Source organism: Procambarus clarkii, chromosome 48 (assembly GCF_040958095.1).
Source record: "Procambarus clarkii isolate CNS0578487 chromosome 48, FALCON_Pclarkii_2.0, whole genome shotgun sequence".
NCBI classification, from domain to species: Eukaryota; Metazoa; Arthropoda; class Malacostraca; order Decapoda; family Cambaridae; genus Procambarus; species Procambarus clarkii.
Genome location: NC_091197.1, coordinates 21,353,323 through 21,368,834, shown reverse-complemented (window position 1 = coordinate 21,368,834; position 15,512 = coordinate 21,353,323). Strand labels below are relative to the sequence as shown.

Genomic DNA, 15,512 nt, shown 5'->3' with positions numbered 1-15,512 from the left:
CTCAGGGGTCCTGGGGACATTTACACCCCTGTTCGCAAGAAAAAAAAAATAAAAAAATAAAATTTTTGTCTTCTAAACATGTTAATTAATTTGTGTCCCCTGAGCACGGAAAAAATAAAAATAAAATCGTAGGCGACATATTTTGGGCGCAATTGACTGTGGAAGTCTGGCAAAAAGTGGGCGTTGACAGAGCGGTCGTCAGACCCGGTCAGCGTCACCCGCGTTGACAGATGGGAGTTGCCACAAAGATATTATTACCTAATTGTTTCAATGTCTCCAATTGATTTTTTCTTAGTTTTTTTGCAGTAATATTATTCAATAGTGTGTATTGTAATATATTTATATAATAAAAGTGGTTAATAATTGCTATACTCAAAAGTATGATGTGCATATTAGTGATTCAATTATTATGTTTATAAAACTATAAACAAATAGTTTTGCTGCTATTACACTCTATACACAGGTTATATATAAGTATTGGCATGTTTTGGTCACCATAACGAACCACTAAGTTGGTATTGAGAGTCGAAAAGCAACGAGGAGTTACCGCCACACACCAGCCAGCCACTCGCTGCCACTCCCTCAACACATGCACTAAACTTTCTTCCCCAACAATACCATTTGTGGTGTTATTACACTATATACAGACATTATATATATGTATATATTTTGTTCACCACAACTGTACAGCTAAGCTGATATAGTTAGTTCAGGCACTAAGAGTCGTCGCTATACACACAGCCAGCTGGCGGCTCCCTCACTCTTTCAAGGTCACACGCACTAAACTTTCTCCCCCAACAATACTGTTTGCAGTGTTATTACCCTATATACACATATTATACATAAGTATCTACATGTTTTATGCACCGTAATTGTACACCTAAGCTTGTAGTGCGCCCAAAGAGCATAGTGGCCACCCTCTAAGCAGCTAGACAAATCGTGCAGACGACGTCACCTCCGTCACCCATATGGCTCCTCCCAGCATAATCCTTTTGCTGTTATTACACTAATACACACATTATATATATGTATCTACATTTGTGTTCACCATAGAGAACCACTGACCTGGTATGGTGAATGCAAACAATAACAGCTAGCCACACAGTCAGTAAACGATGCTGTCTCCCTCCGTCTCTCAGCATCACTCCTCCCACACCGCTAATTATTACAACAATCCTGCTATTATCACAACCCTGGTTATTTATATCACAGTCATGGGTCATCTGTAATATTGTCATCGCTAAATAATAATAATTATATATTTATTTTGACATTTTTCGGCGATGCTGTGGTCACAAGCTGAACAACAATGCTGTTCGCTCATGCTGCGTGCGCCAGCCTTGGTTGCTCCAACAGTACTGTGCCTCTCACACCTGAGAATATTGCCCACGATTTTTTTTTAAAATGGCATCTGTTTACAAGAGCCCTGAGGAAGCTTCTGTGAACCCCGTGTAACCGCGGGCCATTTGAATCGAGCCTGGCACCCTATGGCGTATATATACGCCATGCGCACCATGGGACATGTTACTCAGGGCGTATATATACGCCATGCGCACCATGGGACATGTTACTCAGGGCGTATATATACGCCATGCGCAGTTTAAGGGTTAAATATGACCGAGAAAGTAATATTAATAATTCTAACACGAATTTTCTCAATGTTTCTTATATTTTTTTTCACTAATGATGGTAACTGAAAAATCAATTCTCCAACATTCATTTTTATTTCTAGTCTGCCGCGACACTTGAGCGCGTTTCGTAAAACTTATTACATTTTCAAAGACTTTAGTTTACACACACACAACTATAACTGAGAACAGAGTTTAAACATCTTCAATTTTATACCTGCATTTGGGTGAGGTGATATGTTACAACAGTTTTGGATGAGGTGAAAACAAACTTTCAACACAAGACAGAACACGAAACAATGGGTATATTTTGTAAGTTAAAGGGAAGAATGGAAGTAACTGCAGAGGGCCTATTGGCCCATATTTCTTGATGCTTCTATATTGGTGCAGAGTCTTGAAGTGGGTAGAATATAGTTGTGCATTAATTGGCTGTTGATTGCTGGTGTCGACTTCTTAATGTGTAGTGCCTCGCAGATATCTAGCCGCCTGCTATCGCTGTATCTATCGATGATATCCGTGTTTTTTGTTAAGACTTCTCTGGTGATGGTCTGGTTGTGGGAAGATATTATATGTTCCTTAATGGAGCCCTGTTGCTTATGCATCGTTAATCGCCTGGAAAGAGATGTTGTTGTCTTGCCTATATACTGAATTCTTTGAGGCTTACAGTCCCCAAGTCGGCATTTGAAGGCATAGACGACATTGGTCTCTTTTAAAGCGTTCTGCTTTGTGTCTGGAGAGTTTCTCATGAGTAGGTTGGCCGTTTTCTTGGTTTTATAGTAGATCGTCAATTGTATCTTCTGATTTTTGTCTGTAGGGATAACGTTTCTATTAACAATATCTTTCAGGACCCTTTCCTCCGTTTTATGAGCTGTGGAAAAGAAGTTCTTGTAAAATAGTCTAATAGGGGGCAAAGGTGTTGTGTTAGTTGTCTCTTCAGAGGGAGAGTCTACCATGGGAAGAAAGATTGGGGGAACAGAGACCCACATGGAGAGCTAAGCTGCTGGATGTGGCAACAAGAAACTTTCTAAGTCAACACGTCAAGGGACCGACAAGAATGAGAGGGGATGAACCAGCCTTGCTTGATCAGATATTTACCCTAAATGAGTCGGATATAAGGGAAGTTATGTTGGAAGCCCCATTGGGAATGAGTGATCATAGTGTATTGAGCTTTGAGTACCTGGTTGAGCTGGGAATTATCACCCCCAAAAAAGAATTGGGAACCAAAGGGCTGGCGTACCGAAAGGGAAACTATGAGGAGATGAATAAATTCCTATGGGATATACATTGGGACACAGAACTCGGAACCAAGTCCGTACAAGACAATGATGGACTATGTCACCCAAAAATGTCAGGAGGCTGTAAGCAGGTTTGTCCCAGCCCGACAGGAAAAAACAGAGAAGCAAAGGAAGAATCCATGGTTTAATAGGGAATGTATGAAAGCAAAGGAGCTGAACAAAAGGGCATGGAGGAACTTCCATAATAACAGAACACCAGAAAGTAGAGATATACCAGTGAACCAGGAATGAGTATGTCAGTGTGAGAACAGCAGCTGAGAAAAGGTATGAAAATGATATAGCTAACAAAGCCAAGACTGAACCAAAGCTACTACACAGTCACATCAGGAGGAAGACAACAGTGAAGGAACAGGTGATGAAACTTAGGGTGGGCGAGGACAGGTACACAGAGAATGACAAAGAGGTGTGTGAAGAACTCAACAAAAGGTTCCAGGAGGTCTTCACAATAGAACAGGGAGATGTCATGGCGCTAGAAGAGGTGGCAGCAAACCAGGTGACCTTGGATAGGTTTGAAATTACAAGAGATGAGGTCAAAAAGCACCTATTGGAGCTGGATGCGAGAAAAGCTGTTGGGCCGGACGGAATTTCGCCATGGGTATTGAAAGAGTGTGCAGGAGCACTTTGCTTACCACTCTCCATAGTGTATAGTAGGTTACTGGAAACGGGGGACCTACCAGAAATAAGGAAGACTGCTAATGTAGTACCAATATACAAAAAGGGTGACAGACAGGAGGCACTGAACGACAGGCCAGTGTCCTTAACTTGTATACCATGCAAGGTGATGGAGAAGATTGTGAGAAAAAACCTAGTAACACATTTGGAGAGAAGAGACTTCGTGACAACCCATCAACATGGGTTCAGGGAGGGTAAATCTTGCCTTACAGGCTTGATAGAATTCTACGATTAGGTGACAAAGATTAATTAAGCAAGAAAGAGAAGGGTGGGCGGACTGCATTTTTTTGGACTGTCGGAACCGTTGACACAGTACCCCATAAAAGATTGATGCATAAGCTGGAGAAACAGGCAGGAGTAACTGGTAGGGCGCTCCAGTGGATAAGGGAGTACCTAAGCAATAGGAAGCAGAGTTACAGTGAGGGGCGAGACCTCAGACTGGCGTGAAGTCACCAGTGGAGTCCCACAGGGCTCTGAACTTGGACCTATCCTGTTTCTGATGTACGTAAATGATCTCCCAGAGGGTATAGACTCATTCCTCTCAATGTTTGCTGACGACGCCAAAATTATGAGAAGGATTAAGACAGAGGAGGACAGCTTGAGGCTTCAAGAAGACCTGGACAAGCTGCAGGAATGGTCGAACAAATGGCTTTTAGAGTTTAATCCAAGCAAATGTAATGTAATGAAGATAGGGGTAGGAAGCAGGAGACCAGATACAAGTACCATTTGGGAAATGAAATACTACAAGAGTCAGAGAGAAAGACCTGGGGGTTGATATCACACCAGACCTGTCTCCTGAAGCTCATATCAAGAGGATAACATCAGCAGCATATGCCAGGTTGGCTAACATAAGAACGGCCTTTAGAAACTTATGTAAGGAATCTTTCAGAACATTATATACCACATATGTCAGACCAATCCTGGAGTATGCGGCTCCAGCATGGAGTCCATATCTAGTCAAGCATAAGACTAAACTGGAAAAGGTTCAAAGGTTTGCCACCAGACTAGTACCCAAGCTGAGAGGTATGAGCTACGAGGAGAGACTACGGGAATTAAACCTCACTTCGTTGGAAGACAGAAGAGTTATGGGGGACATGATCACCACATTCAAGATTCTCAAGGGAATCGACAGGGTTGATAAAGACAGGCTGTTTAACACAAGGGGCACACACACTAGGGGACACAGGTGGAAACTGAGTGCCCAAATGAGCCAGAGAGATATTAGAAAGAATTTCTTTAGTGTCAGAGTGGTTGACAAATGGAATGCATTAGGAAGCGATGTGGTGGAGGCTGACTCCATACACAGTTTCAAGTGTAAATATGATAGAGCCCAATAGGCTCAGGAACCTGTACATCTGTTGATTGACGGTTGAGAGGCGGGACCAAAGAGCCAGAGCTCAACCCCCGCAAGCACAACTAGGTGAGTACACACACACACACTGTAGATAATATATATATATATATATTATAAATATATTATATATATATATGTCGTACCTAGTAGCCAGAACGCACTTCTCGGCCTACTATGCAAGGCCCAATTTGCCTAATAAGCCAAGTTTTCCTGAATTAATATGTTTTCTTTAATTTTTTTTATGAAATGATAAAGCTACCCATTTCATTATGTATGAGATCAATTTTTTTTTATGAGTTAAAATTAACGTAGATATATGACCGAACCTAACCAACCCTACCTAACCTAACCTATCTTTATAGGTTAGGTTAGGTAGCCGAAAAAGTTAAATTAGGTTAGGTAGTCGAAAAACAATTAATTCATGAAAACTTGGCTTATTAGGCAAATCGGGCCTTGCATAGTAGGCTGAGAAGAGCGTTCTGGCTACTAGGTACGACATATATATATATATAATATATTTATAATATATATATATATATATTATCTACAGTGTGTGTGTGTGTACTCACCTAGTTGTGCTTGCGGGGGTTGAGCTCTGGCTCTTTGGTCCCGCCTCTCAACCGTCAATCAACAGGTAATTACCTAAGTGTAATTACCTAAGTGTAGTTACAGGATGAGAGCTACGCTCGTGGTGTCCCGTCTTCCCAGCACTCTTTGTCATATAACGCTTTGAAACTACTGACGGTCTTGGCCTCCACCACCTTCTCACTTAACTTGTTCCAACCGTCTACCACTCTATTTGCGAAGGTGAATTTTCTTATATTTCTTCGGCATCTGTGTTTAGCTAGTTTAAATCTATGACCTCTTGTTCTTGAAGTGCCAGGTCTCAGGAAATCCTCCCTGTCGATTTTATCAATCCCTGTTACTATTTTGTATGTAGTGATCATATCACCTTTTTCTTCTGTCTTCTAGTTTTGGCATGTTTAATGCTTCCAACCTCTCCTCGTAGCTCTTGCCCTTCAGTTCTGGGAGCCACTTCGTAGCATGTCTTTGCACCTTTTCCAGTTTGTTGATGTGCTTCTTAAGATATGGGCACCACACAACAACTGCATATTCTAGCTTTGGCCTAACAAAAGTCATGAACAATTTCTTTAGTATATCGCCATCCATGTATTTAACACTTTCGCTCACCCCGCGCGCCACCCCTCGACAGGGCGATATGGGCCCCAGAGTGTCACGGAAGCGCGCGTTAATTCCGAAAAGTGTATACTCTCTTCAACTTTGTCACCTCAATTCTCCTTCTACGAGATTAAATTTGGTATCATTGTGTTCGCAATAAAATTCTCTACAGCACTAAATGCATATAAACTCCAAAAGCCCGGCTAATTACCCGCAGCAAACAGAGAAAGTGCGAACGAGTTACCCGGGAGCGCGCAAACGGGATAAAATGTTTTCACTATTTTCACTCTGGTCACCTCAATTTTTGTCCTAGGTCTTTCATTTTGGTCTCAATGGGTTCGTAATAAAATTCTCTAGAGGAACATTAGCATATAAAAAAAAAAACCTGGTCACGCTCCAACCGCCGACGAGTTGAAGACGGGCCACGTGTTAGCCGTGAGTGCTCAGAGGCCTTCCTGCTACACTCCCAATTCCTACCCTTTTCAAGCCTTTCTTTCGCAATTTTCTTCCTGGAAGGGCCTTGTTCATGATTACTATCCATCGTGGAGTAAGCGTAGATAGTTTCTAAAGCCGCAGTAAGAAATATAGCCACGGAAAATAGCCGAAATGTTCACACGTTTGAGATGCGAGGGGAAGCGACATTGGTCACAACAGTGGAGCAAAGACAATGGGCCCACGGCGTGTGCCAAGCAGCCTGAGGGCGACGAGGCTCAACAAAGAAAATGGGAAGACATCGGCGCACATTTTAAAACCAGTCCCCAAAAAATCGGATAAAAACCTGATTTTTGGCGAATTTTTAAAGTGGATGACGCAAAGCTGCGTCATCCCCGGCATTACCGCCAGTAAACGGATGACGCAATGCTGCGTCATCCCCGAGCGAAAGTGTTAAATGCAATTCTGAAGTTAGAAAGCATCGCATAGGCTCCTTGCACAATATTCTTTATGTGGTCCTCAGGTGATAGTTTTCTATCTAGAACCACCCCTAGATCTCTTTCTTTATCAGAATTCTTTAAAGATTTCTCACATAATATATAGGTTGTATGGGGTCTATGTTCTCCTATTCCACATTCCATAACATGACATTTATTAACATTAAATTCCATTTGCCAGGTGGTGCTCCATATACTTATTTTGTCCAGGTCTTCTTGAAGGGCATGACAATCATCTAAATTTCTTATCCTTCCTATTATCTTAGCATCATCAGCAAACATGTTCATATAATTCTGTATACCAACTGGTAGATCATTTATGTAGACAATAAACATCACTGGTGCAAGAACTGAACCCTGTGGTACTCCACTTGTGACATTTCTCCATTCCGATACATTGCTGAGCCTATTGGGCTCTATCATATTTACACTTGAAACTGTGTATGGAGTCAGCCTCCACCACATCGCTTCCTAATGCATTCCATTTGTCAACCACTCTGACACTAAAAAAATTCTTTCTAATATCTCTGTGGCTCATTTTCCAAAGTAATCTTCCAAAGTTCTTCACCGATTGCTTTGAAATTCTGACACAACGTTCCATTTGAATATGCACGTCTTTTTATATACCTACTATATAGATGCCACCTATGTGATAGGTAAAAACGTGTTTTTGGAAAACAGCGCCATCTGTTGCACATAATAGCAACATGCACACTATACTAAATGTGTCACAAATTCCATTTGAATGTTTCCGATTGCATTGATAAATTTTATTTTCAAAGATTTCGGTTTATTTTATTTTTTATTTAATTATTTTGTGACATTGTGTTGGAATTGAGCTCTGTTGTTTACCATACCGTTCATTTCGTAAGTATAAGTATAGATGCCACACCTGTTACAGGTAAAACTATGCATTTCTTGCAAAACAACGCCATCTGTTGCATGTAAGAGGAACACACATGCTATACTAAATATGTTACAATTCCATTTCAATGTTTCTGATTGCATTGATAAATTGAATTTTTATAGATTTTATTTATTTTCATTTTGATTTAATTATTTTGTGTGAATTGTGTTGGAATTTAGCTGTTTTGTTTACCATACCGTTCATTTTGTGAGTATAGTTTACTTTTTACTTTTTCATATTTTCATTTCATTTTTTACTGTTTTTGTTATATTTCAGTGATGGGAACATCAAATGATGTTCCCAATTTTCTGATGGGAACATCAGACCATTTGGGAAGGCATCGGACAAGGGAGTGGGGAATGGTGGGGATGACGAGGGGAAGGAAGCGAGAGATGGTGGGGAGGACGAGGGAAGAAGGGAGGGGGTAATGGTGGGGAAGGACGAGGGGACGGGGGAGTTTGGGATGGTGGGGACGAGGGGATGCTGGAATGGAGAATGGTGGGTAGGACAAAGGGACCAGGGAGTGGGGCATGGTGGGAAGGAAGAGGGGATGGGCAAGTGGGGAATGATAGGGAGGACGAGCAGACGGGTGAGGGGGGGGAATTGTGGGGAGGGGACTGGGGGACAGGGAAGGTTCCAGGGGACAGGAATATATACTAGTAATACCCGGCCAACACATGGCTGGGTACTGGTAGCATATACATATATCTATATAAATAAAAATGTAAATGTTTCTATACCTATATCTATTTAAATAAAAAAATGTAAATGAAAGTTCTTCACCGATTGCTTTGAAATTTTTGCACAACGTTCCATTCACATCTGAGCGGGTTTATATATACATATTATATAGATGTCACATCTGTGACGGGAAAAAACATACTTGTTTTGAAAAACTATTTTTTCATGGGAGGGAAATCTTCGAAACTTCTTTACCAATTGCTTTGAAATTTTGACACAACGTTGCATTCGAATAGGCGCATGTTTTTATATACCTCCTATATGCATGTCACAACTGTGACAGGAAAAATCGTGCTTTTTTTTAAAAACAGCGCCATCTGTTGGACGTAAGAGCAACACACGCTGAAATCTCCTAAAGTTCTTCATCGATTGCTTTGAAATTTGGATGCAACGTTCCATTCGAATACACACATGTTTTTATATACCGACTATAGAGATGCCACACCTGTGACATGTAAAAACATGCTTTTTTGAAAACAGGACGAGGGGATGGGGCAATTGGGAATGGTGGGGACGAGGGGGATAGGGGAATGGAGAATGGTGGGGCGGACAAGGAAACAGAGGAGTGGGGGTTGGTGGAAAGGAGGAGGGGACAGGGGAGGGGGGAATGGTAGGGAGGATAAGGGGATGGGGGAGTGGAAGATGGTGCGGAGGAGGGGACGATGGAGTGGGGAATGGTTAGAAGGACAAACGGACGCTGGAGTGGGGAATGTTGGGGAGGACAAAGGGACAGGGGAGGGGGAAGACGAGGGGACGGGGAGTGGGGAATAGTTGGGAGGAAGAGGGGACGGGTGAGTGAGAAATGCTTGGAAGGAAGAGGGGACGGGTGAGTGAGGAATGGTTGGGAGGATGAGGGGACGGGGCACGGGGAATGGTGGGGAGGACTGGGAGACAGGGGAAGGTTGCCGAGGCACAGCAACGCGTGGCCGGGTACAGCTAGTATATTATTATATATATTATTATATATATTATATATATATATATATATTAGTATATTTTGGTAGCAGTCTTTCCTGTAGACATATATTATTAAATATGACCGAAAAAGTAAGATTAATAATTCTAACACGAATTTTCTCAATCTTTCGTACATTTCTTTTCACTGTTGGAGGTAAATCAAAAATCAATTCTCCAAAATTCATTTTTATTTCTAGTCTGACGCGACACGAGCGCGTTTCGTAAAACTTATTACATTTTCAAAGACTTTAGTTTACAAATACACAACTGAATAGAACTTACGCATCTCCGATTTTATATCTACATTTTAGTGAGGTGGATGGGGTGAGATGGCATTAATAGGGTTGTTACGGACCTGGATCCAGCGTCCGAGCCTGGAGCAGTGACGACCACGCCATCTGTGTGTCAGCTCCCGAAACCCCCTCCAAATGGACGACGACACCTGGTGAGGACGAGGTGTACTGGCCACGAGGGCCAGTTTCCAGTCCTGTTCAGCTCACAACACAGCCGCTGCTGACCTCTGGTGAGGTGGTGCTCAGACGACAACGCCATCTATGGAGTGGATAGGTGGGCGTTTGGGTCTGAGCCTGTAAGTGAGGTGCTTTTGTGTGTCCCTGTTACTGATGACGTGTCTGATTACAGAGTCGACCTGGGACTGCTGTGATGGAAGTTGAGTCAGTCTACCCAAGGCAGCCGTCTCGACACCAAGTGTTTTGCTGCAGCAGCTGTGAGTCGCCTCCCGGATGAACACTGTGGTGTTACCCTGCCTGTAAAGTGGCAGTTGAGGATTGTCATACCCGGGACTGACTGGTGGAGACGATTAACCACTGGGGTATTGTGGACAGGAGAGTGATCTGTGGTATCACACGAGGCTCCTGACTAGGGCGCTACCCTAGTATCGCTCGTGGAGTGGCCTGACCAGCGTTGCTGATCCGGAACCTGCCAGCTGCCTGCTGGACTTGTGGTTGACGGCCTCCACGGCGGTGCCCCCAGTGGAACTGTGTTTTGGCTGGCCTGTGGCCGGGGTAGACTCAGCTTTTCGAAGGATTCGTCGTGAGGCCACGAGAGCACCGAGAACTTGGCATCGAGAGGATCCAGAGTCTTCAGAAGAAGACAACAGTGTAGTATAGTGTTTATACTCCCCCCCCCCCCATGTAATCGTTTATATATATTTATTGGTGACGGTGATCATTATATAATATTAAGTTTTTGCCTTTCTTTCCCTTCCCCTTTTATTTTACTTGTGTTACGGATCTCATCCCTTGAAAGCCACTACTGGCTTGGGGCCGGATACCCTTCCTCTAATAACATCAGAGTAAGAACCCAGTTGCGACCCGAGAGGGCCGTAACAAGGGTATTAATTTCATCAACACAAGACAGAACAAGAGGTGGCATTAATAGGGTATTAATTTCATCAACACAAGACAGAACACGAAACAATGGGTATTGAATAGAAGTGTATGTAGAAAGCCTATTGGTCCATATTTCTTGATGCTTCTATATTGGAGCGGAGTCTACCCACCTCAAGACTCCGCTCCAATATAGAAGCATCAAGAAATATGGACCAATAGGCTTTCTACATACACTTCTATTCAATACCCATTGTTTCGTGTTCTGTCTTGTGTTGATGAAATTAATACCCTATTAATGCCACCTCTTGTTCTGTCTTGTGATGAAATTAATACCCTATTAATGCCACCTCACCCCATCCACCTCACTAAAATGTAGATATAAAATCGGAGATGCGTAAGTTCTATTCAGTTGTGTATTTGTAAACTAAAGTCTTTGAAAATGTAATAAGTTTTACGAAACGCGCTCGTGTCGCGTCAGACTAGAAATAAAAATGAATTTCGGAGAATTGATTTTTTATTTACCTCCAACAGTGAAAAGAAATGTACGAAAGATTGAGAAAATTCGTGTTAGAATTATTAATCTTACTTTTTCGGTCATATTTAATAATATATATATATATATATATATATATATATATATATATATATGTCGTACCTAGTAGCCAGAACTCACTTTTTGGCCTACTATGCAAGGCCCGATTTGCCTAATAAGCCAAGTTTTCCTGAATTAATATATTTTTTCAGTTTTTTTTCTTATGAAATGATAAACCTAACCATTTCATTATGTATGAGGTCAATTTTTTTTTATTGGAGTTAAAATTAACGTAGATATATGACCGAACCTAACCAACCCTACCTAACCTAACCTAACCTATCTTTATAGGTTAGGTTTGGTTAGGTAGCCGAAAAAGTTAGGTTAGGTTAGGTTAGGTAGGTTAGGTAGTCGAAAAACAATTATTTCAAGAAAACTTGGCTTATTAGGCAAATCGGGCCTTGCATAGTAGGCTGAGAAGTGCGTTCTGGCTATTAGGTACGACATATATATATATATATATATATAATTAATATGTATGTATGTATTTACATGCCTAATTCTTATAACTGCACATGGTACACATTTTGCCTGTAAATATATACATGGTAATCCCTCATTTGCCATTGTTAAAAGTGAGCCCCATGTACCCACAGGGTTTTAGAATCTTAAGATATTCTAAAAAATATGACATGTAGGGTGGTGCATCCCTATTCCCTCACGATATAATGGGTGGCACAAAGCTGTGGTTCAACACCCGCTTCCTTAAATTTCTGGTGAAAAATTCATGCATCATGCACCAGATTCACCTTAAATGACTGAAATACACTTAAGAGCTAAGACAACAGAAAGAAGAGAGACCTGAGGAGACACCTTAAGCGATACAAAAAGTGGTACAATTTACCAGTTTTAATTATTTTTTAAATTACAAGTGAAAATTAAATCACTTACTCTAATATCAACAACATATTTGAGAATCTTCTGGACATCTTTCTCAATTAAAGTCTTGATTACATCTAGTGTACATTTCTTTGCCTCTACAAATACTTGGTCACCGGATACCCTTCGACCAAAAGCAATGATCCCCTTCTCTCCCAAAACATGGCTCAGGTACAAATCTGAAATTAAATATCAATGACAGTTGAAATGTGTACCAGCACAGAACATCATTGTATTATATCATACAGAAAATATATAAATGCTATATAGTAATTCAATTATAAAGCCATTAGCATTCTATTTTAAAAGAACAGTAATATTACAAAAATTGAGTATCTATTGTAATAAAATGTCCCTTTCTGTACAGCACCTGAACAGCTCTACGAAGGTTCTGGCACTGACAGCAGAAATTCCCCCAAAACTCAGGCCTTTGGGGATGTCTTGAGCCTACTAGGAGCTAGGACTAATACTTGGCCACCCAAAAGAGGCATGGGGAGCAAGCAGGAATTAATGTTCAACCCACTACCAAAATGAATTATTCAAAGTTGATAGGGATCACAAAACGGCTTACATCTCAACTTACATAACTAAAGACTGAGACCATCACATAATCCAACCAATATTTGAAAACAGGTAAATTGTCCCAACTCCCTTGACACTATCCAGGTGGAAGCAAAGGTCACCCGGGGTCTCAGCCAACTACCTTTCTCACCGTTGAGCCACAAGCACTATACCCAAGAGAATGGAAAACAGGGCAGGAATGTGGAGCTTGCAAGGTACTGCACAAAAAGTGGCCTTTCATTACACTTGCACTGTGTGTGTGCTGCACCCTCAGTACTTCTTGGGATTTTTTCTCAACAGCACCTCAGAATTGCTCATCAGAAGACCAGCATTGATTGTAATGAAACACCCCTTTCAGGGCAAGCCTCAGTGGCTCCCTAAAGCTATATCCAAGATAGTTTCTTGGATCGTGCAGTAGGCCAGCGTGAATGCATTGTATGCAAGACGACAACAAAGAGGGAACATAAACGTAAAATGGTGATGACTTGGTGCACAGTGTGTCGGGTCCCTCTGTACAATGTCAAATGTTTTGACGAGTATCACAGTCTTGATGACTTCTGAATGTCCAAGACTGGTGCAAATACATGTAAATACAGAATAAGTGGGTGTTAATAATGAAAATAAATCATAGAATTTTTTATATTTTATTGAAAAAAAAAGACTTTTTGTACAAATACTTGTGACACTAATATGTGGATCCAATATACATTGACAACAGTTCTATGATGATAAATCATCAAGTGAGAACACACTGAACCACACCAGTAAAAAAAAAAAATGGTGTAAAATATGCCATACACACTGTAAATAATACCGCGAAAATAAATTCGCGGCAACTCGGGCTCCTACTCCGCCGCGCCTGACTCGGCCCCAGCACACGATGCTCCAGCGATGATGAATCGTGACGTCATCGACCAACTTCTCGGCTCATTTACATCATTGGCAAGTACAATTAATTTTTTTATTATTTTTCCCGTGCTCAGGGAAGACAAATAAACACATTAATAAGAAAAAAGAATTTCTTGGAATTTTTTTTTTTGTTGCACCTGTGGGTGTTGAAGCCATAATGACCCTTAGCAGCCCAAGGGTTAACAAACAGTGCATCCACATTAGCAGAATGGGTAGCATGCCACTAGCGACAAACTGCAGCTATCGAACACAACAGAAGGTACATCCCTAAATGAACAAACCAAGCATCAATCTTCAAGGGGACCCTTCCAGAAGTCAACTGTCTCCATCTCCACCGGAACAGGAGGAGAAGGCTACAGGTGAAGCACTGTCAACAAGTGCCAAAAGAACAGAACCCACATTTCCAAAAAAAGAACATGAAGCTTACGAACTTAACAGTCAGAGGCGAGAGCCAACAAAAACAATGCAATAAGAAACACATCTAGGATCGACGGGGCAACCAGAAATCGAAGGGAAGAAGCACCAACACTTGATCGAGAGTCGAAGATGGCTTAAGGGAAGTACGAACCAGCTGGAAGGAAAACACAACTCAAGACAGCATGCAAAACAGCACCAAGGATGTACCAAGGAAAGACTTGTTGCTAGGCAAGAAAGTAAATGAGATGTATGCCAAATTTTTTGAAACATATGATGAAGGCACAAAAAAATTCATACCAAAACCAGGATGCAGAACCATAAAATAGGATTGGTTCAACAGAAATCGTGTGAGGCCCAGAGAGGAAAAGAAAATGGATACAATATAGGAAGAGGGCTAATCCTCAAACATGCCAGTGTAACGGGGGGTGGGGGAAATAGCTATATCTTGTCCATTATTCCAACCCCCCCAGTTAACTAACGAGGCCGGGGGAAACAGCTCTCTCTAGTCCGTTATCCCGTCCCCAGTTAGCTAACTATTCTAGAGCACCTCCAGAGTTCCTAAGGCAGCCTCTCTCGTTCAACACCTTGTAACCTAGGTATTTGACTACCTAGGTGCTAAGACTACAAGGCGCAGTAACTGGATCCGCTACCCGAAACTCTAGAGAGAACTCTAGAATACATTTCACTGCCACAAACGTATAAGAGATACGAAAGGAAAGAGAAGACTAGTGAAGTAATTAGTGAGGGTTTGGGGTGAGAGAGGTAGAGGGGTGGGAGGAGCGGAGGGTCATTAGTTGAAAGTGAGAGTTTAGAGAGGGGTGGAGGGAGAGAAGTAGATAGGTAGAAGTAGAAGAGTAGATAGTAGAAGTAGAAGAGTAGATAGTAGAAGTAGAAGAGTAGATAGTAGAAGACGAAATGCTGCCACCATCCATTCAAGACCATTACATACAAGACAAGGAATGGAACTTGTCTGTATCACAATATTCACAAAAGATGTTATCAAGAGGTCATTATTAATATGTCCCATCTTTATCATGTACTCATTAAATCATGAAACCAGTAATCACAGAGGCTTTCTCACCTCAACTCAAGGCTCTAGGGGACACAGTTAAAGGCAATTTAAATAATAAATTCAATTAT

The 15,512-nt window shown here is 41.5% G+C and overlaps 1 protein-coding gene across 1 annotated transcript in view; it reads right to left on the bottom strand.

Annotated features, from left to right (window-relative positions):
* LOC123764810 (DNA-dependent protein kinase catalytic subunit) overlaps positions 1-15,512 on the bottom strand; it is a 746,996-nt gene that overhangs the window by 701,703 nt on the left and 29,781 nt on the right. The window contains exon 2 of the mRNA XM_069302649.1: positions 12,498-12,664. Coding sequence (XP_069158750.1) covers positions 12,498-12,664 — 167 coding nt within the window. The remainder of the gene's footprint in view (positions 1-12,497; positions 12,665-15,512) is intronic.